A 23786-nucleotide genomic window follows, 5' to 3' on the forward strand; every position below is an offset into this window, starting at 1 on the left:
CGCTTGATGATCCCGTTTATTGGGGGTGGGGGAAGGATCGGGGGTTTAATGGGGGTGGGGGGAGACGGGATCCGGCCTTGGCTCCGCGGCGCGAGTTGGCGGGAGGCGGCGACGTGGGAAAAAGAGTTTTTAGAGATTTTTCTCAAAAAAAATCATGAATTGGGCCGGAGGGAGCCGCCCATCACACCTCACCCTCGTGGCATCCTTGAGGTGCCTTTTGGGGTACCCCCGCACCCCGGAGCAAAGCCACCTCCAGCAGTTTTCCCCTCCCGCACCCCAAAATAAATTTTTTTTGGTAGTCCGTCCTCCCCGGCGGAAAAAAAAAGGGGAGGAAACCCAACCCCAAGGGGAAAGGCAGGAAAAGGGGGTGCGGAGGGCGTGGGGTGGAGCTGGGCGCGCTGCGGGCGGGCAGCCCCTTCCCCGTCTGCCCCGGAGGATCCTCCTGAAAATCCCCTGGAAAAAAAAAAAACCAATAAAACCCAAACCAACCTCCCCCCCCCCCAAATTATTTCATTTTAAACAGTTTCTGTTTCACATTGCGCTCAGCAGGAGAGGGGAGGCCGCAGCATCCCGCTTGTTCCCACGGGCCGGATCCGGGTAAGGGGGCTTGGGGGGAGTTGGACTTCAATGTTAATTGGGGGAGAAGATTTTAATTGGGAGAGAAAATTTTAATTGGGGGAGAAGACTTTAACTGGGGGAGAAGAATTTAATTGGGGGAGAAGACTTTAATTGGGGGAGAAAATTTTAATTGGGGGAGAAGACTTTAATTGGGGAGAAAACTTTAACTGGGGGAGAAAACTTTAATTGGAGGAGAAGACTTTAATTGGGGGAGAAAACTTTAACTGCGGGAGAAAACTTTAATTGGAGGAGAAGACTTTAATTGGGGGAGAAAACTTTAATTGGGGGAGAAGACTTTAATTGGGGGAGAAAACTTTAATTGGGGGAGAAAACTTTAATTGGGGGAGAAAAGGTTGTAGGGAGAAAACTTTAATTGGGGGCAGAAAATTTTAATTGTGGGGAGAAAATTTTAATTGGGGGCAGAAAACGTTAAATGCAGGGAGAAGATTTTAACTGGGGGAAGAAAACTGTAATTGGGGGAGAAAAGTTGGATTGTGGGGAGAAAACTTGAATTATGGGGCTGAAACTTTATTGTGGGGTGAAAACTTTAATTGCAGGGAGAAGATTTTAACTGGGGGGAGAAAATTTTAAATGGGGGGGGGGAGTTTAATTGGGGGAAAAAACGTAACGGGGAGAAAACGTTAATTGTGGAGAGGAAATTTTAATTGAGGGGAGACAACCGATATCCTCGTAAACCCCGCTGCTGCCCTTAAAAAAACCAAGGTGGTTTTGGTCGGCAGTTTCAAAAAACCAAACACCCTCCGTCTCCTTTCTCATCCTGCTGCCTTCCACCGAGGGAAATACCCGTCCGCCGGCACTGAGGCCGTCTCCTCCCTTCCCCCGACGTCACGCTGCCCGTTGATATTCCTACCCGCTAGCTGGAAGCTTTCTAGACACCCCAAAATTCAAATGAATGCGCAAAATGAACATCGTAAGGGTGGAAAGGATATTTTTCCGCCGGGAGTTCCCACCTCTGCTCGGGACCCCGATCTGAAAATCCGACGGGGAGGCTGAGGCCCGACAGCCTTCGGGACACCTCTGATAGGTGCCGCTTTGCTTGGCAGGTGAGGCGGGAGCACCCGCGGAGGTGGAAGCCCCGAAATGAAGGAGAGGAGGGATTACGCCGGATTTTTGGGTGTGGAAAGGAGCAAGCGGGCAGGTAACTGTAGAGCAACGAACGGAAGAATTGCTGGGGGGGGGTTCCTGTTTTTGGGTTTTTTTTTTTTAATACTTCTATAATTTGAGGACAAAAACCAGCTGAGGTAAGGGGGGGTAGGGGAAAAAAAAAAAGCTTTTTCTAGCACTTCTCTCAGGGGAAAATTTTGGTTGATCAGCAGATGGAAATTTTGCTCTAAACGGTCTCAGCTCAGACACTTTCTATGATTAATCCTCCCTGCGGCACTCGAGTCACTGGGGTTTTTTGGGGGAGTCTTTTTTTATTTTTTCCCCTCAAAGATTGCAAATTTCTGCTGTATTCTGAATGAGAATAAAGCCATTTTGGAACAGCTGAAGTGTGAAAAGACGCCAAAAATAAGTCTGGGATTTAAGTCCGGTCAGCAAAATATTGCTTAATCTCTGCCTTCCCTTCAGCGCTGCCCGTGCTGGTGCTCCGGACTCTTCCTCCCGTCCCCGTCACCCCCTTGGGGCACGATCAGGCAGAAAAGGGGCCCTCGGGCTCTTTTCCATCATCTCCCTCCCCGGCCAGGGACTACGATTTTGAGGAATGGGGTTTTGATTTGGCGTATTTGTTGAGTTTTTAATTTGGTGGGGTTTTATTTGTTGATTTTTTGGATTTATTGATTTTTTGGGTTTATTGATTTTTTGGATTTATTGATTTTTTTATTTGTTGATTATTTTATTTGTTGATTATTTTATTTGTTGATCTTCGATACGTTGATTTTTCGATGGGTTGAGTTTTTGGTTGATTTTTGATGTGTTGATTTTCTGATGTGTTGATTTGTTGATGTGTTGATTTTTTGATTCGTTGATTTTTTGATTCATTGATTTTTTGATTCGTTGATTTTTGAGGCTTTTTTTTAAATTTGATTTATGTTTGTCGATTTTTTAAATGTGTTGACTTTTTGTTGACTTTCTGATGTGTTAATTTTTTGACGTGTTGATTTTTCTATTCGTGGATTTTTTTGATTTGTTGATTTTTTTTTTTTTTAATATGGCTTTTTAAAATTCTTTGGCCTATTTGGTTTCTGACTTACTTTCTAACATGGTTTTTGCACGGGGAGGGAGGGCGGAGGAGGGTTTGTTTGAGATTTGGTTCGGGTGAGAGATGGGGATAAAGAGGGGGAAGCTTAAAAGACAAATGGGGGAAGTGCCACTGGGCGAAAACACTGAGATTTTTAGGTAAAACCCTTAGGAAACAGCATTTTCGTTGCTCATGGTGGGGGGAAAGAGCGTGGTCTGGATCACAAAACCCAGAGATGGAGCGACCGGATCATTGGCACGAGCCCAAGTGTCTCAGTTTAGGTGGAGAAGGAGGTCCGCTGAGCTGTAGGAATGAAGTAGAACCCCGAAATGAAAACAATTTTAACCATGGCGCGTTGCAGAGCGGGAGTTCGCAGCTGGAATTGGGGAGGAGACGTAAGGAAGAGTTCCCCAAAGTGAAAAAATACAGCATTTTCTTCCACGTGGAGAAGAATTTTTGATGGTTCTCACCCAAAATGAGAGCAAGTCCACTGGGCACGGGGAAGAGACTAACCTCTCGCCGTCTGGGCAGCAAGCGGTGCCTCTCCTTTAGGAAGGCTCTTCCCAAAGATGCTTTTGATGAGCATCCCCCAAGCGCTCAGGTGTGGGGCTCACTGCCCTCCACGATGGCCCGATACGGGGAGATCGCGTTAAAAGTCCCCTTCATCCTCGAGGGAGAGGAGGGAAAACCATCTTTTGGGCCAACAGGCAGGAGCTCTGGAGCGCGTCGCTCCTCTCCGTACCCCCGCAAAGGCGTTGAAGGTCTCTTTCTCCTGTAGGTTACAGCCTTGAGATGAAGCCAGAGGCGCGCGTTGCCTGCCAGGTGACGATGGCGGTGCTGTTCATAGCTCTGCTCGTCACGGCCATCGCTTTTGCAGGTGAGTATCGAGGTTTTCATCTCACGGGGAACGTCTCCGTGATACTTTGGGTTGTTGCACGTGTGCCAGATCCACCTCCATCCTCCCGGGGAAGACGCAGCCCAACCCAAGAGGCTGTCCCCTCCAGGAGAGGGACGTTTCGATGAGCAGAGAAGCCTTTCTTCAGAAGACCAAACCCATCTCCTCTGTGTAGGAGCCGATATCACCCAGAAACCCTTAAAAACCAACAGAAAGAGCCGCTTCACGGGTACAGTCATCCGAGCTTTCCCAAAAGTGGTTTCTTCCCCAAGAAGAAGGGGGCGTTTCTCTGCTGCTTCTCCAAGCAGCGAGAGATGTTGGCATGAGTCCCACCAAGCCAAGAAGCCTGCAGGAACAAGGGAACCTTTTTTCCTGTCCTTTGCCCATCGCCGCTTTTGCGTTAACGACGGATAGCAACACCCAAGGGTGCGTTCAGGGATAGGGCTGTTCTGGAAATCCTCTTAAAACTTGCATCTTTGAAGGCCACCACCCTGTTTTCTTCTTTGAAGGTACAGCACCCACATTTCTTGTCCAACGCCACAATGATTTGAGCTCGTTTCCTCCCTCCAATCCACCCAAGGCTTCTCTTGGTGCCTTCATTTTTCTTTCCTCTCACCGTTGAGGCAGATGCAAGACTTTTGGAGGCCATGGGGTGGAGGATGACCATCCCCACCCTGGAGAGTCAAGGGGAAGGTGCTGCTCCTTAACGCTGTTGCCCTATCGATGACAGTGCAGGCTTTTCAGCCTCGTCCCCAACCCTGTTTTCGGTGTCCGTTCGACTGGATCGGGTACAGAGGAAAATGCTACTATTTTTCGGAGACCGAGGGGAACTGGACATCCAGCCAGGACAACTGCTCGGCCCTCGGTGCTTCCTTGGCCATGCTCGACAGCGGGGAGGACTTGGTAAGGAGACACGAGGACATGCTTAGCGGGGGGCAGGGGGGAAGAAAAAAAGCCACCAATGTATTTGCCACCTTTTGGTTTCTTTGACTGCTCTTCCCGGATCTTCCTTGGAGATCTGGGGCGAGGAGATGGGGAAAATGGTTTTCTTGAGAGTAGGTCATCATGGCTCTCCTCAAATTTCTCACCAAAGCCAACCGATGCAAGAACTGTAGCAAAAAAAAAAACCAAACCCCAAACCCCCGTGTTTCTACGCAATAATGAAGCTCTGCCTTAAAGATTACACTTTTTGGTAGTAGATTGAAAGGTTCAAGCACCAAAGGAGCCCTAAAGGAGCACGAGCAAGTGCTAAAATGTAGATTATTGGTTGGAAGGAGGTTTCTGCAGATGGTGACCGGCCGGTGATGTCCCAAAGCCCTGTGACCTGCCGTAAAGCCTTTCTCTCTCCTCTTTTTCAGAGCTTCGTGATGAGATATAAAGGCAGCTCGGAGCATTGGATCGGCCTTTCACGGGAAGACGAGGAGCAACCATGGAAATGGGTGAACCACTCACGTTTATCTCACCCGTGAGTCTGTGGTCTTCATCGGTATGTCATGGGTTGGTGTTTCTTCAGCCCCGAGACGTGCATTGCTTCGGGCACGTGAGGTGGATCCAGAGGTAGCAATGGGACAACGACGTTTGGGAAAAGCAACGTTGCAGCCAGAGCTGGCCTTCGTTTTTCCCTTTGAATTGAGAGGTGGAAGCGGTGCGTTTGGTGGGGAAAACATTGTTAGTTAGATTTTTTATTTTTAAATAAGAGGGTTTTATTCTTGCAAAACATCAGGTTTCTTACGGCCAATCCATATTGCTGCCAAAATAGAAATAATTCAGCATCAGTATTGGCATATTGATGCCCATGAGAACCGAAGAGCGGGGGAAAAGCCAATGGGGGCTTTTTCTCCTCTTCCCGGCTGGCCCCATCGAAGGTGGGTTGTCTCATCTGTCCTTCCAGGTTTCGGATCCAGAGCGGTGGCCTCTGCGCCTACCTGAACGACAGCGGGCTCAGCTCCTCCCGCTGCAGCACCGAGAGGAGCTGGGTTTGCAATAAGCCCGAGCTGCAGAGCCCAAGGAAGGGCAACGGGACGAGACGGGCTCAAAACCTTTGCATCAGCTCCTAAGGGGCTGCAGGAAGCGCTCCTCAACCCCAGATAACTGGTGCACGATAGGGAAACAAAAGAAAAACCTCAAAAAAAAAAAAAAAACCCACAGAAAAAGCAAACTCGGGGAAAAAAGCCGATTGCCAAAAATTGCCGAATAAGAACAAAAGTTTACACGTTTGCATTTGCCAAGCCAGCTTTGCCATACGACCAGTGAAAAATATCTGGTGATTACTCACAGCACGCCTGCAATTCACACCTGGCAACGACTTATTCATAACTCTACTGCGATTAAATGTCAGAGCAAGAGGAAGAGGCCATAGCCGTACCGATGACCCCGGGGAGGACATCTGGAGGGTGAAGCTTAGCGAGACGTCTGCAGCCTTGCATGGTGCAACCAGAAAAATGGGCGAATGCCATAGGATTTTAGGCTTTTCCCACGTTTTGTGGAGTTAAAGCAGGAACTTTCAGGCTTGGTTGGCTGAGAAAAGCTTCCCGACACCTTACGAATACGTGGAAACGCCGCAAGGACGGACAACGCTTGCAAGACCGCCAAGGATTCCCTGCTCTCATCTTCGGCAAAGCAACCAAGTCAACCCATGACCATCCGTGGCTCTGTATCAAGAGCAAGATGAAGGTGAAGAGACTTCCACGCACCAAAAATCAGATTCTTCTCTCTAAGGACACAGCTCTGGGGGTGGGGCAGCGGCAGGATTGGGGAGGACCCGCCAAATCAAGGTTGAAGCAACCAATTCCAACTGGTTGAAGAGAGAAGGCGATGTCTTCACCTTAATGCGCCGGTAAGGTTAGAGAGAAAAGCCAGCAAGGTTTTTAAAGAAAAAGGAGGAATAAAAGAAAAGATTTGGCATGTTTTCATGGAACGCCGTGTCCAGGGAAGACTTTTGAGCATCTCATCTTGATGAGATGACACATTTGCATGGACGACCACATCCAGGGAAGACTTTTTTTTTTTTTTTTGACGAGCATCTCAAGTCGGGGACTGTCGGTGAAGGTGTAAACGCGAGGATTTTAGCAGCACTTTCATTTTTAGCGGTATTTAGCAGTAATAGCTCAAGGATCCAGCTTCTTCCCAGGACTGATGAAATTCTTTGTTTGCTCCTCTTTTAGCAATTTGGCGGTCGTTGCCTTCTCACCTCTCCCAGCGATGTTTCACCACAGCGAGGGGGTTTGGGGGGGGCAGGATTACAGATGTCCTCGGTTTGTGGAGTTGGCAGCTCCATCTCCTGGGATCAACAGGGTTTATCTCAGCGTAGCCCCAGGCCGCAGGGAAGCCCTTCCTGCTCCCCCTCCGCCTCCATCCTCGCCCTACGAAAGGACCATCTGCACATCAGCTGCTATTTTAGCATCGCGTAACACTCGATGACAACGAAATGGAGTATTTTTGAGGGCTTTTAACGCACCCTTGAGCTGCTTGCAAGATTTTCACGAGACGAGATGGCCTGAGGGTAGCATCAGAGAAACGACAAGCAAACTATTTAGCAATAACTTCGTAATTACTGCTGGAAAACTGAGCCAAATTTAACCTGGAGCAGGGCATTATCTGTCACATTATTATTATTATTATTGTACGTGTGGGTCAAACAGCAATGCTGAGAGTTACAGCCGACTCGCCTCCCCTGGTAAATTCATGCTTCAAATATCGCGCCTCAAAATCCACCTTCCCTCAATCCCAACCGATCCTTGCAGCCAAAATGAGGAGAATTGCGGCAAGGGACCTCCCATCGCCGTGTTCAGATAAGCGCCCGCGCTCGTGCTTAAGTTCAGCTGCTTTTTTTGGTGCTCTTCAGCCCCGTTCTGCCCGCAAAAGTGTTGCAAAGTGGGCCATTAATTTATTATATCGTGCTTTTAGCTTAGGCGACCTCGCTTGCTTGCATTTCCATGGAGCTGTGCATGCACTGTCCCACGCTTTCTTTATTTAAGGTGAAACTCTAAAAAATAGGAAAGGAAAAGACCTAGAATTATCTCTAATATAGAGAGATATGTATCCTAATCATAGGAGAAGGCCTAGAATTATATCTAATATAGATATATATATCCTAATAATAGGAAAAGACCTAGAATAATATTTATTTATTATAATAATAGGAGAAGACCTAGAATGATCTCTAATATATAGATATATATATCCTAATAATAGGAGAAGACCTAGAATGATCTCTAATATACAGATATATATCCTAGTAATAGGAAAAGACCTAGAATTATCTCGAATATATAGAGATATATATCCTAATAACAGGAGAAGGCCTAGAATTAAATCTCTGCTGTCAGGTAGGAAACACTGAGCGTTTATTTGCCTCTCTGAGGAAGAGAGCAAAGAAAAAACCTGCTTTTTTTTTTGGTCTTCCCGCGGGCCGTGAACCCGCAGGATTCACCCCTGAACCCCATCAGAGGGAGGTGGAATAGCTGCAACAAAACCACCAAGTGAGGGATTTTTCCAGAAATTTCCAAAAATTGATGAAAAAAGGCAAAACTTTTGCCTTTTTTTTTTTTTTTTTTTAAATTTTAGATGTGTTTTGTGATTTCTCTTTGTTTCTATCTCATTGCGCCGGGTGCTGCTGAATTCACGCTCCCGAGTTTTAATGGTGGTTTTTTTTAGCGGCTGACACTTTTGGGATGTTTTCTGCACAATCTGTTGTTCCCCTTTGTGACAACTAACTGCAGTAAAAACTTACCGTTGGTTAACGAACCTATTCTGGGGCTGCCCTTAATCACCGGCTTGCTTTGAAGCACAGTGGAAAACACTTCAGTAGGTGCCATTTCCTGTTATTTTAGGATTTTTCCAGCCTTTGCACGTCAACGCGGCGGGGGGGAGGAAAAACCTGCTTTAGGCAGGTGAAGCGTGAGGAGTTTCCAGACCAAAGCCGTCTTTTAGCATCGCTGAGCTCCTCGAGCATCCCCAAAAAAGCAGATTTTTTTTTAAAAACTACCTGCTATATTTGTTAAAGACGTTCTCCTAAAAGTGAGATTTGGGGTGAGTTGCAATGAAATTTTCCAGGCTTTCTTAGGGGCTTCACGAGATGTGGCGTAGGACGTCTCCGTGGTTTAGGAATCATCGGGCTGGCTGCTCACATCAAAGCTGTCTTCGAAGCTTTTCTGCTTCCTGCAGAGCTGAGAAGCCACACCTGGATCCAGCTGGTCCGGGGGTTGATTCAATAAAAACCTAAAAAACCTAAAAAAATAAAGAAGGTGACTCCACTGCGGAGCTGGTGAGGGATGCTGGGGTGACGGGGGGGGGGCCCCGGGTGATTGTTTTGGGGGGGGGAACCCCCCCATCAGCCCATTTTTGCTTCCCATAGGACTTTCTGCACCGTTACAAAGGGCTCACGGCACATTGGCTCAGCGTCCACCGCGACGGTGCTGTCTGGATCCGGCCAAGTGACGCTGAGCCCAACACCTCCAGCTGAGATGGAGCGCGGGGAATTTGGGGATGGGGGATGGATAAACCCCCTCCCCCCACAGGGGTGAACCCCCCCTTCCCGACCCACAGCACCGAGGCCGCATCCTGCGCTGGCAATAACCCACACCAGGGGGGCTCGGGGGTCCCAACTCACATTGGGGGGGCGTCCCTGGTGTTGCCAACCGCCTGCCACAACCTGGGGGTGCTCAGCCGCTTCCCGAGGCCTTTTTGCTCGAAGCTTGGAATAAAATGTTGGACATGGGGTTGGAGATTAAAAATTAAAGAAATTTTAAAAATCAAGGAAACTAAAAATCAAGGAAACTAAAAATCAAGGAAACTAAAAATCAAGGATATTTAAAAAATCAAGGAAACTAAAATAAAAAAAATTTAAGAAAATTAAAACCCAAGGAAATTAAAAATTAAACAAACTAAAATTTAATTAATTTTTTAAATTAAAAAATTAAATCATATTATAATTTTTTTTCCCCCCTCCAAATAAACCTGCCGAGGTCACCGCCTCGAAGGGCGACGCTGAATTTGCTGGCGGGTCTCGGTTTTGGCAGCGGTTTTCCCCCAGCTCCGCGGGACAGCAGCTGGCGCGCGGGGCTGGGGAAATATTTTGGTAAATACGAGGCGCTGGGTTTGGGATCGGTGTGGGGAAGCCCTAGGGTGGATGTGGGGGGGGTCTAGGGCAGCACTGGAGGGGTTCTTGGGGGTCCCAGGGGACCAAGGAGGCCATGGGGGACCAGGCAGCCTTTGGGGTCCCAGGTGGGGTGGCCCTGGGGGGGTTTTGGGGGACCAAGGAGGTGTTGGGGGGCCAGGGCAGCTGCTGGGGTCCCATGTGGGGCAGCGATTTCTAATCAACCACCCCTTAATTACTGGGAAACGCACCCTGCGCGTGGTGAGCAGCAGCCGAAGAAAAGGGGGGAAGCGAGCGCGAGCACACCCGCGTGATGACCAAATGAGTTTTAAACCGAGGTTTAACGCAAAGCCCGCAAAAATTAAGACTTTTAATCTGCATTTTTCAGCTCAAAACCAGCTCCCGTTAACAAGCTTTGGATGAATCGAACCGACAGCAGCTTTCGGCCGAGACGAGCCACGCCGAGCTCAGACCCAAAACCCCCTGGATATAACCCAAAATGGAGCCACCTAAGATGGCGCCAGAACCATGAGCCGAGGTGGAAAATAAGAGTTGAGGAGCGTCAAGGACGTTCCCAAGCACCGTGGAGCACGACCAGCTTGGGGGGGACGTTGGGGGAACCCCGCCAGCACATCAGCACTTGGGGGACAGTTTGATGGTGGAGAGGAGGACGCAGAAGTAGGGGAAGACCCTCTCTCCGCTGAAGGAGGCCACGGGGAAGGTGAAGACTCGTTGGCGGCTGTCGACAGCGTAGAAGGAGACCTGTCCCACCTCGTAGTCCAGGTAGACCCCGATCGCCCCGTCGAGGAGCGGGACGGAGGTGGCGGATGGAGCCGTGAGGGCCACGCAGAGCTCGTCGTACTTCTGCAGGCCCCAAATGGCGGCGTTGGGCTTGAAGAGGACGCGGCCTTTCCTCTCAACCGACTCGCGGGCCACCCCAACGGCCCAGAAGCGCCCGGTCGCCTCCACCTCCCAGTAGTGACGGCCCGAGGTGAAGCCCTCGCGGCCCAACATGCACGGGTCCGTGTCAAAGCGGCCCGGAGCCTCAGGCCACCGGTGTCCAGGTCTACCCCAGGTGGCCTCTTTGAGGTCCTCGGAGAGGATCACCTCGGGACCCGCCGTGGCCGGATCCAGGGTCACGTCCACTGGAGAGGAAACCAGAGAAGGAATCAGAAGCCAAACTTAAGGGTAGAGGATGCACGCCCCAAAAATCCCCTTCACTGGTTACTTCTCAAGGAGAAAGGGAGAGGAGTGGTGGGGCTGGAGATGGAGGAGCCAAGAGAGGGAGGATCTCCAGGCCAGGTTGAAGATGGAAGAGCCAAGAGATGGAGGAGCCAAGAGATGGAGGAGCCAAGAGATGGAGGATCTCAAGGCAAGGTTGGAGATGGAGGAGCCAACAGATGGAGGTTGGAGATGGAGGAGCCAAGAGATGGAGGATCTCAAGGCAAGGTTGGAGATGGAGGACCAAGAGATGGAGGAGCCAAGAGATGGAGACTGGAGGTAGAGGATCTCCAGGCCAGCTTACACTTGGAGGAGCCAAGAGATGGAGGTTGGAGCTGGAGGATCTCCAGGCCAGGTTGGAGATGGAGGAGCCAAGAGATGGAGGATCTCCAACTCCAATGGACATCTCACTCCAGGCAGCCCACCAGGAGTCGGCACTTTGCTCCTTTGGTTACCTTCAAACTGTTTCGCCGCGTGGTAGTCCAGGGCAAGATCCCATGTGCACGGCCGTGGTTTGAGGAAGAAAGCCATTGCACCCGTCGCGTCCTCCCCTCCCAGCTAGAGGCGCAGAAAGGGGAAAGAAAGAATAAAATAAAATTATTATCCAACAACTAGGCACATCTCAGCTTTTCACCCCTTTTTATGTCAGGAAACGGGTTCAACCACCACATTTAATCAAAATATTTGAAAGAAAATGCCAATTTGTTCTCCAGCAGTGGGAAAGGAGCTTGGTTCGTTTACGGGAAGACCCACAGAGATGGATTAAATCTATTAATTCCCCGATGACTGTGAAGGGAACGTGAGGAGCACGTTGGGATGGACCCATCTACCTTGTAGATACAATTATACCCCCAAATCCCCAATCCTTGTGCCGGCTCAAGGATGAATCCATCTCAAATCCATCTCTGCCTCCACCAATCATTTTCTTGGGCAATCAAAGCCGACAGAGTTTTATTTGAGTGAGAAAAATCCTTAAAATTGAGATAAATCGAGTCCAACTCTCTCGCGTCCAGCCAAATCCTGTGAGAGGCGGAGAAATTTGCCGCTGGCCCCAGGGAAAACGTGCGTGGGGGAGATAAGGGCTGGCAGCGAAGGGCCTCGAATCCGTCCTCCAAAACCCGGCACAAGGCTTTGAGCGCAAACAAGCGGTGAAGAGCTGCGATTCGGAAAGGGAAATTAGTAATAAAACCCCAAAATGGTTGAATAAACCACGCTGCGAGGCTCAAAAATAAACAGGTGGCTTCTTTTCCGCATGCTTTGCCCAGGAAAAATGCAGAGGGGGGAATTAAAGCAGCAGGTGGATGAGTAAAAGAGGGAAAAGGGGGAAAAAAATCACCCTTAAATTAAGATAAAAGCAGGAGCCGTGCTGTTTCTCACCCAAATTTCCCCAGCTGGATCGTTACGGGTAGACGAGAAGCAAATAATAACCGCGACCAACCACCACAAAACCCCTTTAAATCCAAAACAAAGATCCTGAGGGCGAAGCCAGGATAAACCCGCTCTCCTTCCCTTGTTGATGGGATGGGGAGAGCGCTCAAAACCCACTTTTTCCCCCCAAAAGACAGCTGGGTGATGTCACCCACCCGGCAGCGCTGGGATTTTCCCCTCTCTCCAACCTTTCAAGGTTTTCCTTGGTGGCACCGGCACCGTTTTGGGGTTCCTCCGGCTGCTTTTCCTCCCCCAGCTTCTTCTCCACTTGTTTTTTTTTCGTCTCTTGGGGGTTTTGCCCCCCTCTCCTGGCCCAGGCTCAGCCAAAGCTCGGTTCTGTCTCTGCCTCCACCAGCTTTTATCAGCCAGGGAGGGAGGAGACCTCCAATCTCCCGCCCACAGACGGGGCCGTGACGTACTCGGACGCCTCCTGCACCCTCCGATTGCATCTTTTTTTGGTTTTTTTCCCCCCATTTCAGGACCATTTACATTCTCAATGGAGGCGTTGGGGAGGGAGGGGAGGAAAAAAAGAAAAGGTGGTGCAAAAAAAAAAAAAAGTGCGTTATTGCACCGCACCACAAGAAATTTGGTTAAATTTGTGCCCCCAAGCCCCCAGATCTGGCTGCAGCGATGGAGCTGAGGATGGGAGCAGCTTCCAGGCGAGGGATGAGGCAGCAAAGCCCAAAAACATGATTTAGGGGAAATAAAACACGTTCAAAGCCAACTGCAGGCGAGGAAATTTGCTTTTCCCCCACCCGGGAAGGCCACTGGCTGCGGCCACAAAGCTTTTTGGGGGACCTGCTGAGCCGCGAGCTGAAGTCGTCTGCCCACAACCTTCCCCCCACCCCCCCAAAAAATGGCGCAAAGCGAAAATAGTTTAATTTCTTGGTGGGAAAGCAAAGATGCGGCACCTGGTCCCATTCGTGGGAGAAGCTTAAAGCGAGTTGGTTTCAAGGGAAAGCTGCGAGGTGGCTTTAGGGGAGGATTATCTGCTTTCCTCCCCCAAAGAATTGAAGATTTTTGGGGCTGATTGCTTCAAATTATTTTTGGGGGGTTTTTTTGGGTGCGTTCAGGAGAAAATCCGGTCTCACCTGCGATCCCTAAGAAGGTGTTGGCAGTTTCTGGACCAGAGAGCGAGCGAAGAGAAGCGGTGAGGGTCCCCTCGGTGTTTCGGCAGCCCAGACGGCTCCTCGGGTATTTTTTTCTCCCCATCCCTCCGGCAGAAACACGTGGGATCGTCTCCGCGACGCATTCCGGTGCCTCGCAAAGCCCCAAATCCGGACCCTGGGCAGGTTTGGCGAGCGCTGCCTCTGCATGCAGGTGCTTCTTATCCCGGCTTTATGTCGCTTCATTTTCGTGGCGCCGCTCGTTTTCATCCCAGATCAAATCCTAAAGGAAAGTCCGTTAACGTGGAATTAACATTAACGTGGAATTAACCCTCCCCTGCTGCTTCCCAGGGCCCCGGTTGGTTTTGGATCGACTATAAAGAGGGAATGGCAACAGGGAAGGGAAAAGGAGAAGGAAAAGCATCAAATGAATTGCTTAATTACCCTCCGCTCGTTAATTAACAGCATCCCCAGCTCTGCCCCGGCCTTACAACCACCCTGGTTCCAACCAAAGCGCTTTGTCCTTTGGCATAAAAGGGGGAAAATCCCAGTCTGGGGGTCACGCGTGGTCTCATGGGGGGGGTTGCCCCAGGTGAGACCCCTCCTTACCAAAAAGCCCCCCAAAAGTGCTGCCCACGGGGTCCTGAACCCCCTTTTTGGGGCCTTGGGAGCACCCTAAGCAGGTACGTGGCGCTCGGTGGCTTCCCCCCCTTGTCACCCCCGTGGTGGGAGGGGCTCTCTGGGAGGCCTGGGGGAGGATTCAGGTATTTTTTTGGGAGAATTTGGTTGTTTTGGGAGAATTCAAAGGGGTTTGGGAGGAATTCAGAGGTATTTAGGTACGATTCAGAAGTATTTAGTGAGAATTCTGTTATTGTGGGAGAATTCAGAGGTGTTTTGGGGAGGAATTCAGAGGAGTATTTGGGAGAATTCAGGGATATTTAGGGAGGATTTAAAGTATTTTTGGGAGGATCCTGTTACTTTGGGAGAATTCAGACGTATTTCAGGAGGAATTCAGAGGTTTTTGGGGAGGAATTCTGTTATTTTGGGAGGAATTCAGAGGTTCTTAGGGATAAATTGTTATTTTAGAAGGAATTCAGAGGTATTTTGGGGAGGAATTCAGAGGCGGCTCAAGGAAGGCAGCAACAGGCACAGCACCACACTCACTTTCCTCTCCCCCCACGACACGGGGAGACCCGAAACTGAGCCGGGAACGGGGAACTCCCGGTGCAGACTGAGGGAGGAGGCGGCTTTTCCTGTCCCTTCCTTCCCACCCCCAAAACAGCCTCGGCCTCGCAGCTCCTGGGGACAAGACAAGGCGTGAGGGGGGACGAGGCACAGCGGGACGAGGCCCGAGAGCCCCGGCGGGGCCAGGAGCCGGCCGGCGGCTGCCGGGGGGGGGTGGGGGGGTGTGTGTGACCCCAGGGAGGGGGGGGGTGACCCCCGGGAGGTGCCGCCTTTCCCTCCGGACACCCGAGCTCCTCTCCCCGGTCGATTCTTCAACAGAGCCCGCAACAAAATAAAACGAAAAATTTAAAAAAAACACCCCAAAATTAAATAAAACACAGACTGTTTCCGCGCCTGCCTAAGATAAATTTTTAAGTATTTGCTGTTTCCGCGGGGCTGGGGAAGAGGCAGCAGCGCAGCGAGGGGCGGGGGTGGGGGTGTGTGTGTGTGTGTGGGGGGTGTGTGTGTGTGTGTGGGGGGGGTGGGTGCGGACCTGGTTGAAAACTGCGCCGCCGCGCTCCATACCGACACCTGCGGAGCCGGCGGACCTGATTGAGAACACACCCACCTACCCACCCGCCCCCACCCGCGCTTCCCCCGGCCCACGCGGGGAGAAGCCGCCCTCCACGCCGAGAGGAAGGCCTCGATCCGGGCCGGGCCCCGCCTGCCCCGGCAGCCGCCCCTCGGTGCGGTTCTTTTATTCACGCCCCGCAACCCGCCCGCCCCTCGGGGCGAGCCCTTCTCACCGCGCCCGCCCCTCGGTGCCGCTCTTTCACCACCCCCCCCCCCCCCCCGTGACCAGCTCCTCTGCTGAACCCCCTGGGGTGGCTCTTAAAAGAGCCTTTGGGTTCAACGTTTATTGCTCCATCCACCGCGCTCCTAACACTCGCCCTCAGCCGCCGCAGCCGCCGCCTCCGCAGGACCCCCGGCCTCCTCCGCGCCCCCGGCCGCCTCCTCTCCTGCTGCTGCCGCCGCCGCTGCCTTTCCCCGCGGTCTTCCCGGCTTCTTCAGCCGCTGCGCGGTGGCTTTAACAGGGCGCCTCGGCCCTTTCGTCTTCCCGGCTTCACCGGTCGCCCTCCCGCGCCGCCCGGCTCCCTCCACTCGCCGCTTACCGACACGGCCGATACGGAACGACCCGGCGACGCCGCTGCCCGTCACCCGCTTCAGGATCCCTTTATCGAGCAAAGCCCCGAGCGCCGCCTTCAGGCGCCCGCCATTCCGCACCACGTCGTAACCCTCGGTGGCGAGCGTTTTCTTAATGAGGGCTAACGAAGCGCCTTTACGGCTCGTAGCGAGATAGACGGCGCGGAGGATGAGATCCGATAGCGACGGTCGCCCGCGCTTCTGCGGCACCGACAACGCCGCCCTCGAAGCGGAGGGCTGCGGCGCGGCCTTCCCGCGTACCATGGCCGGGCCGGGGCCGCCGCCGCTCCGCCCGCCGCCGCCGCTCCGCCGCCGCCGCTCCCGCTCCCTCCGCCCGCCGCTCCCCCACTGCGGGACAGCGCCGCCCGGCGGCCCTTTATATAGCCCCGCGCCGGACGCAACCGAGTCAACGTCTCTCGCGCTCATCTCTCCCCCCCCCTCCCCTCTCCCTGGCGGACGCAACCGACTCAACCTCCACGCGCCTCTGCGCCCCCGCCCATTCCCGCCGGTGCCAAAAGGGGCTTTTCTCACCCCAAAACGCAGCTCCCCCCCCCCCCCAAAAAAAAAAAAAAAAAGGGAAGCGTCAGAGCTGGGTTCTCCCCCCCTTACCGTGGCCCTTCGTGTCCCCGCGGCCAGGCCCTAAAGAAACCGGGTTAAAAAAAACCATCCTAAACCACTAAAAATTGCCCTAGGAAGTTAAGGGGGTGCGAGACACGCTCGCCCCAAGGCGCTGCAGCGCCGGGAGCTGTTAATAAGCAAAAAATAAAACTTAAATAAAGCATAAAGAGTGATTTCCTTCTAAGTGCAGGCATATAAAGAGCAGAAATACAAACAAAACCTGAGATCCCTCTTGGAAAGGGCCAGGAAAGTGCCTTGAAACAACCAAGGATTAATTAAGCATCAAGTTTGTCTCCTGTTAATTAAAGCCCCGTTCCAGGCATTTCTTAGGGGAAAAAAAAATACATTTAAAAAAATAAAAGAGCGATCGCACCCCGCTTTGCTCCATCGCAGCCCGGCGCCCTCCAGGCCCCCACGCTGGGGTGAATAAGGGAGAGAGCGGATCACAAACGCCGCCTCCTATTGGTCGCCTGACGCGCTGAGGCTTCCTATTGGCTGCGCGAGTAGACCAATGAGAAGAGAGCTTTTCGATCCGCTCTCCCGCGGCGAAGGTGGGCTTCCCCCTCCAGTCCCCCCTCGCACCGGGGCGAAGCTGGGTCTATTAACGGGGTTTTTGCGGGGTAACAAATGCCCCGTGGCGTTTTGCATCGCTTTTGCCTGTTTTTGCCCTCGTTGCAAGCTTGGCAGCGCCTCTGATTTCCCTGGGGAAGGGGCTGTGATTTTCCTGGGGGAAAGCCAAAGCTGATTAATTTGGGGCTCAGCGAGCCGTGGTTTTTACAGCTCCGTTTGGCGATATCCGACTTATTTTACTGGTTTATCAGCCTTATTCATAACTTTAATAATTCCCGATTAGTCTCTTTTTTTTTTTTTTAAATTATTTTTACGTGGGCTATATTCTATAAAAGTGAAACTTCCAGCTCAAAGACCCTCGTTTGGTTTGGTTCCCCGAATTAATTTTATCACAAAAGTGCATTAACATTATTCCCTCCTGGGATGGGAGCTTGGCAGCCTCGGCTTAAGGCTGCTGCTACACCGTTTCCAGCCACAGATCCTGCGCCCGCTAGTTCTTATTTTCTCCCCTCTGCTTCTTATTTTTCCCATCTGATTTGGGTGCTGAGGTTTAGCCGTGGGGTTTTTATTTCCCTTTAAAACCCCCGCCGGGCTCATTGCTGGCCACACGGCTAATAGCCACGTGAGCTCCGCGGGACGTCGCAGGAACCCCCCTCGCTCCTCGCGCTCCCGAATTAATCCCTGCTTTCTACAGCCACCCTCCGCCCGCAGTTTGCTTCCCCCCCCCCGGTAGAAAACTCACCCTGCAAATAAATCGCCTCTCCTAAACCTCCGGCAATCGCTGCCTGCGTTCCCTGCTGTCGTTAAATCCTTGCCGGCCTTGTCCTCGGGGGTTGTTTTATCGCTTGGGCGGTGGGAACGTCGGATAAGCCCCGCATTGCTTTTCCCCGCGAGGTTCCGGATGCCAACGTCGGCCTCCTGCTTCCAGGAAAACCATCGCCCGGCCCCTTCGCGTGGGCGTTTCTCCGTCCGCTCATAAAACAACAACCCCGTCGCCTCGGCCATGGCTGCGGGAAACGCCGTGGAAAATCTCCAGGAGGAAACCACCTGCGCCGTCTGCTTGGATTTCTTCCGCGATCCTGTCATGCTCCTGGATTGCGGCCACAATTTTTGCCGCCGTTGCCTCGATCGTTGCTCCGCGGGTGCCGCCGGGGCTGGCTCCTGCCCCCAGTGCCGTTCACCTTTCCCCACCGATGGCTTCCGTCCCAACCGGCAACTGGCCAACGTGGTGGCGGCCGTCCAGGAGTTGGCAACGCCGGCGGCGGAGGAGCTTTGCCAGCGGCACCGCCAACCCCTCACCCTTTTTTGTCGCCGGGATAGGATCCTCCTCTGCGTCGCCTGCACCCAGCATCGCGCCCACCCCGCCGTGCCCCTCGAAGAGGCCGCTCGCGAGTACAGGGTGAGCGAAACCCCGGCTCAAACCCCCTCTCCCCGCCTCAGCGACGCTAAAAACCCCATTTCCCTTAAAACTCAGCCCAAAAAAGATGTCATTTCAGGTGGGGCAAAGCTTTTCCTCATCTTTCCGGGGGGGGGGGGGGGGAAAAAAAAGGCACTGTGAGCATCCAAAAGTCAAAATCGAGCTGAAACGCTGCAGTTTGCTGAGGTTTAAGTAGGCGGCGGGGGCGGGGGGGTGGCAGTTTGGGGACCAAAACTCGCAATATAAAAATGATTAAAAAAAACCACAAAAAAACCCAAAACAAACTCGAAAAAGAAAAGCTCCTGCTCTCAGCCAGCGCCTGCGCCGCGGAGGGTTCCTGCTCCGCTTCCGGCTGCGGAGGGGAAATGAGGGACCTCAAAGCGGGTGCGGACCTGGCTGGGGGTGCAAGGAGGGGGGGGGGGAAGGGGGGCTGGGGTGTTTAAGGGGCTGGCGGGGACTTTTTAGGGGAGGTCTGGGAGAGATGGGGCATCCCAGCCTGGCTGGGAGACCCGCAGCGGGCATATATCCCTGTCTATGTATAGATAATGTGCGCGTATACGTATAGCCTAGTCATAAACCCAGTTATGACGCGGATATATACGTGCGCACACCCGCTTCAGCGCGGCCGGAGAGGAGGATGAGGACGGGGCCGCCCACCCTGACCATACCCTGGGTTGCTTTAGGGGTGCCAGCCCCCTCTTCCCCCCCCCTCCAGGAGCCAACCCCCCTTTTTCCCGGTTGCAGGCGCGGTTCGAAGCTGCCCTAAAAGCCCTGCGAGAGGAGGACGAGCGACGCGCCGGGCTGGCGGCGGTGGCGGAGGGGACGAGACGGGAGATGCTGGTGGGTGCCCCCGCCGTCAGGGTGCACCGCGGGGGGCCAAACCGCTTCATCCCCTCCTCCGCCATCCTCTTCCTCTCCCTTCGTCCCCCAGAGTCGAGTCGATACCCAGAAGCGGAAGCTGCTGGCAGCGCTGGAAGGGCTTCGGCGGGCGCTGGGCAAGCAGGAATCACGGTTCTTGACCTCTCTGGGTCGCCTACGCCGAGGGCTGGAGGAGCAGCGACGCGGTGAAGCTGCCGAGCTGGCCCGGCTCCGGCGACGCCGTACGGAGCTCCAGGCCAAGTGCCGGCAAACGGACAGGGACCTGCTACGGGTGAGCCAAATCTGCCCCCCAAATCCCCGTCCCCCCCCCACTTTGGCTTTTATTCCCAGGCAAACAGCCCTGAGCGCCTCTCTCCCTTCCTCTCCAGGATGCCCAAATCACCCTGAGCAGGTACTGGGGCCAAAAAGCATCACCGGGAACATCATTTGGGGGCCCAAATCCTCTGTTTTGGGGGTTTCCTCCTCGCCCTGCATCCCTTTTTCCCCTGGGATTTTTTGCTTTCCAGCCGGGGGAGGTTGATGGTTGATCCCAAGCTTTGGTGGCGACGGGCATCTCCTGTCGCACCTTGCAGGAGCTGGAGCCTTTCCCGGGGCTATAGAGCTTTCCCCACGGTTTTCCAGCACGGGGAAGGGAAATTTGGGGATTTCTCGGCGTTAAATACCCCGGTTTGCCCCTCTCCCCCCCCCCCCCCCCCCCGAGGTGCACGGAGTGGAGGGCGCAGCCGTCGCTGCCGCCGCCGCCGTCGCTGGAAGCGGAGCTTGAGGATTTTGTCCTGAAAACCAACATGCTGGCCGAGGCGGTGAAACAGTTTAAAGGTGTTCGGAGGGGAAAAAGGGGCCAAAGAAGGGGATTTAATAAGCAAAAAAGGGAGCCTGGAGCGGGGATGGGGCGGGCAGGGACCCCCCAGGGTTGGCAAAGTTTGGCGGGAAGGTCCAAGCATTGCAAATGTCCCTTTTAATTAAAAAAAAAAAATGAAAAATCCGGGGATTTATTCCCTTTAGAGCAGCCTTAGGGGGTGGGAGATGCAGAGGGCTGTTAATTAGGACACTAATTAGGTGCGGAGGGAGGCAGACGCCCCACAAAAAGGGGGTTTGGGTCTGCAACCTCCGGCGGTTTCGCCCTCTCCACGCCACGGGGAACGGGGGGACGTGGGGCAGCCCCAGGGCTGGATCCAGGGGTACAAATCTGCGGGGTCACCTTTTATTTCCAGACATCTTGGGGTGCTCCCTGGAGGAAGACTCGGGGCGATACCGGCGAGGTGAGTCGGGCTGCGGGGACGCCCTTGGGGTTCAGCCGAGCCGGGGCTCGGCTGCAAAATCTGGAGCTGACGCTGGGGCGCGAGGCCCAGGACCGGTGCTCGGGTGCAATATCTGAGGGTGATGCTGCGGCGCGACGTCCGCATGCGATGCCCAGGGCCGATGCTCAGGAGCAAACCCCGGGACCGATGCTTGGGTGCAGCGTTTGGAGCCGATGCTCGGGGGCAACGCCCAGGGTGGGAGCCCCGGTGCAAGATTTGGAGCTGAAGCTCCGGTGCAAAGCCCGGGACCGATGCTCGGGTGCAGCATTTGGAGCCGATGCTCGGGTGCAACGCCCAGGGTGGGAGCCCCGGTGCAAGATTTGGAGCTGAAGCTCCGGTGCAAAGCCCGGGACCGATGCTCGGGTGCAATATTTGGAGCCGATGCTCTGCTGCAACGCCCAGGGTGGACGCTCGAGTGCGATATTTGGAGCTGAAGCTCCACTGCAAGGCTCAGGGCTGATGCTCAGGACCAAAGCCTGGCTCTGATGCTCGGGTGCAGCGTTTGGAGCCGATGCTCGGGTGCAACGCCCAGGGTGGACGCTCGAGTGCGATATTTGGAGCTGAAGCTCCGGTGCAAAGCCCGGGACCGATGCTCGGGTGCAAGATTTGAAGCCGATGCTCCGGTGCAACGCCCAGGGTGGACGCTCGAGTGCGATATTTGGAGCTGAAGCTCCGGTGCAAAGCCCGGGACCGACGCTCCGGTGCGATATTTGCAGCTGAAGCTCCAGTGCAACATTTAGAGCTGGTAATCGGGTGCAAGATTGGGAGCCCATGCTCTGCTGCAACGCCCAGGGTGGGAGCCCCGGTGCAATATTTGGAGCTGAAGCTCCGGTGCAAAGCCCGGGACCGATGCTCGGGTGCAAGATTTGAAGCCGATGCTCGGGTGCAACGCCCAGGGTGGACGCTCGAGTGCGATATTTAGAGCTGAAGCTCCGGTGCAATGCTCAGGGCCGATGCTCAGGAGCAAACCCCGGGACCGATGCTTGGGCGCAGCTTTTGGAGCCGATGCTCGGGTGCAACGCCCAGGGTGGGAGCCCCGGTGCGATATTTGGAGCTGAAGCTCCGGTGCAAAGCCCGGGACCGATGCTCGGGTGCAAGATTTGGAGCCGATGCTCCGGTGCAATGGCCAGGGTGGACGCTCGAGTGCGATATTTAGAGCTGAAGCTCCGGTGCAATGCTCAGGGCCGATGGTCAGGAGCAAACCCCGGGACCGATGCTTGGGCGCAGCTTTTGGAGCCGATGCTCGGGTGCAACGCCCAGGGTGGGAGCCCCGGTGCGATATTTGGAGCTGAAGCTCCGGTGCAAAGCCCGGGACCGATGCTCGGGTGCAAGATTTGAAGCCGATGCTCGGGTGCAACGCCCAGGGTGGACGCTCGAGTGCGATATTTGGAGCTGAAGCTCCGGTGCAATGCTCAGGGCTGATGCTCAGGAGCAAAGCCTGGGTCTGATGCTTGGGTGCAAGATTTGGAGCCGATGCTCAGGTGCAACGCCCAGGGTGGACGCTCGAGTGCGATATTTGGAGCTGAAGCTCCGGTGCAAAGCCCGGGACCGATGCTCGGGTGCAATATTTGAAGCCGATGCTCCGGTGCAACGCCCAGGGTGGATGCTCGAGTGCGATATTTGGAGCTGAAGCTCCACTGCAAGGCTCAGGGCTGATGCTCAGGAGCAAAGCCTGGCTCTGATGCTCGGGTGCAGCGTTTGGAGCCGATGCTCGGGTGCAACGCCCAGGGTGGGAGCCCCAGTGCGATATTTGGAGCCGCTGCTCGGGTGCAACGCCCAGGGTGGACGCTCGAGTGCGATATTTGGAGCTGAAGCTCCGGTGCAAAGCCCGGGACCGATGCTCCGGTGCAATATTTGCAGCTGAAGCTCCGGTGCAACATTTAGAGCTGGTAATCGGGTGCAAGATTGGGAGCCGATGCTCTGCTGCAACGCCCAGGGTGGGAGCCCCGGTGCAATATTTGGAGCTGAAGCTCCGGTGCAAAGCCCGGGACCGATGCTCGGGCGCAGCATTTGGAGCCGATGCTCGGGTGCAACATCCGGAGCCGATAATTAGGGGCAAGATTTGCAGCTGACGCTGCGGTGCCCTGCTAACACCCTTCTCCCTCCCGCCCCCGCAGCAACCGTGACGCTGGACCCAGCCACAGCTCACCCCCAAATCCTGGTGTCGGCAGACGGGCGGACCGCAGAACGCCGGGAATCCCCCCCAGCCCCTCTCCCCTCGGGAACCGAGCGTTTCGAGTCTCTCTGTTGCGTTTTGGGTCGGCAGGGCTTCGCGGGGGGCCGGCATCGCTGGGCCGTGGAGGTTCGTCCCGGTCCCGACTGGGCGCTGGGGGTGGCTCGGGAATTCGTGTCCCGCAAGGGCTGCTTCGGTCTCAGCCCCCAACGAGGGGTTTGGGCCGTGGGGCAGTGGTTGGGGCAGCTCCAGGCTCTCACCTGGCCCAGCCCCACACCTCTGCCCCACGGCCACGTGCCCCGCCGCATCGAGGTGGATTTGGATTACGCCGGCGGGCGGGTGGCTTTCCGCGACGGCGACAGCGAGAGCGAAATCTTCGCCTTCCCCCCGGCCGCTTTCGCCGGTGAACGACTCCGGCCGTTGCTCTGGCTGGGCGAGGGGCCGGCTCTGCTCACCCTCTGCCCCTGAACCCCCCCAAAACCCCCCCCAAACCCCCCCCTTCCACCACCCCAACAACCCCCCGCTCAATAAACAGCCCCCCAACCCCCTTTTTCTTTTCCTTTCAACACCTCATTTAGCACGATTTAGCCCCTTTCGCCCTCCCGCTCCTCGCCGGGTTTGCACGGACTCAAAATTCCCCTTAAACACCGTTTTTTTTGCGGCTCTGCTGGGCAGTTCTCCGGTGAAAATAAGCCTTGAAAAGGGGAAAAAAAAAAATAAAAACCTCAAGGGAATACCTCGCTTTCCACCCCCGCTTTGCAGCGCTCACCCTTGGGTGAGCTCACCCCTTTCCCAAAGCAAAACCCCCCCCGAACGCACCTTTTTCACCCATTTAATTATTGTCATTTCTTAAAGAGGGAGAGGAAAATTAAAGAAAGAGGAGGAAATTGCACACGGAC

At 54.1% G+C, this 23786-nt stretch overlaps 3 protein-coding genes across 10 annotated transcripts; 2 read left to right on the forward strand and 1 right to left on the reverse strand.

Moving 5' to 3' along the window:
- The first annotated feature begins 1573 nt into the window (after positions 1-1573).
- LOC142421361 (C-type lectin domain family 2 member B-like) lies at positions 1574-5818 on the forward strand. The gene is given in 5 exon segments (XM_075526021.1): positions 1574-1777; positions 3597-3695; positions 4444-4616; positions 5072-5178; positions 5605-5818. Coding segments are annotated over 5 exon segments (651 nt in total). The 5' UTR covers positions 1574-1719.
- Positions 5819-10178: 4360 nt separating this feature from the next.
- On the reverse strand, positions 10179-18052 carry LOC142421391 (butyrophilin subfamily 1 member A1-like). 7 transcript variants are annotated; one of them, XM_075526072.1, is made up of 4 exons: positions 17863-18052; positions 13551-13848; positions 11487-11589; positions 10179-10955 (listed from the first exon to the last, which is right to left on the reverse strand). In XM_075526072.1, the coding sequence occupies exons 3-4, from the start codon at positions 11560-11562 to the stop codon at positions 10444-10446; spliced, it is 588 nt and encodes a 195-aa protein (XP_075382187.1). In that variant the 5' UTR covers positions 11563-11589; positions 13551-13848; positions 17863-18052; the 3' UTR covers positions 10179-10443. The 7 variants fall into 7 exon arrangements, with proteins under 7 accessions (XP_075382187.1, XP_075382185.1, XP_075382189.1 ...); XM_075526070.1 differs by lacking the exon at positions 17863-18052 and adding an exon at positions 16771-16956; XM_075526074.1 differs by lacking the exon at positions 17863-18052 and adding an exon at positions 16194-16212.
- On the forward strand, positions 18045-23707 carry LOC142421375 (zinc finger protein RFP-like). Of its 2 annotated transcripts, XM_075526047.1 has the most exons (7): positions 18045-18519; positions 19282-19377; positions 19469-19687; positions 19785-19807; positions 20117-20232; positions 20628-20675; positions 22832-23707. In XM_075526047.1, exons 1-7 carry the CDS (start codon positions 18124-18126, stop codon positions 23353-23355), a joined length of 1422 nt encoding a protein of 473 aa, XP_075382162.1. In that variant the 5' UTR covers positions 18045-18123; the 3' UTR covers positions 23356-23707. The 2 variants fall into 2 exon arrangements, with proteins under 2 accessions (XP_075382162.1, XP_075382163.1); XM_075526048.1 differs by lacking the exon at positions 19282-19377.
- Positions 23708-23786: the final 79 nt, after the last annotated feature.

Source organism: Mycteria americana, chromosome 29, assembly GCF_035582795.1.
Source record: "Mycteria americana isolate JAX WOST 10 ecotype Jacksonville Zoo and Gardens chromosome 29, USCA_MyAme_1.0, whole genome shotgun sequence".
In the NCBI taxonomy this organism is placed as follows: Eukaryota; Metazoa; Chordata; class Aves; order Ciconiiformes; family Ciconiidae; genus Mycteria; species Mycteria americana.

Bases quoted from the DNA above. Each gene is read 5' to 3' on its own strand.
- LOC142421391 (XM_075526072.1), bottom strand. From the start codon at position 11,562: ATGGCTTTCTTCCTCAAACCACGGCCGTGCACATGGGATCTTGCCCTG. The intron at 10,956-11,486 runs GTAACCAAAGGA...TTTCCTCTCCAG, and splicing joins CGCGGCGAAACAGTTTGAAG to TGGACGTGACCCTGGATCCG.
- LOC142421375 (XM_075526047.1), top strand. From the start codon at position 18,124: ATGGCTGCGGGAAACGCCGTGGAAAATCTCCAGGAGGAAACCACCTGC. The intron at 19,378-19,468 runs GTGGGTGCCCCC...TTCGTCCCCCAG, and splicing joins GGACGAGACGGGAGATGCTG to AGTCGAGTCGATACCCAGAA. The intron at 19,808-20,116 runs GTACTGGGGCCA...CCCCCCCCCGAG, and splicing joins GCCCAAATCACCCTGAGCAG to GTGCACGGAGTGGAGGGCGC.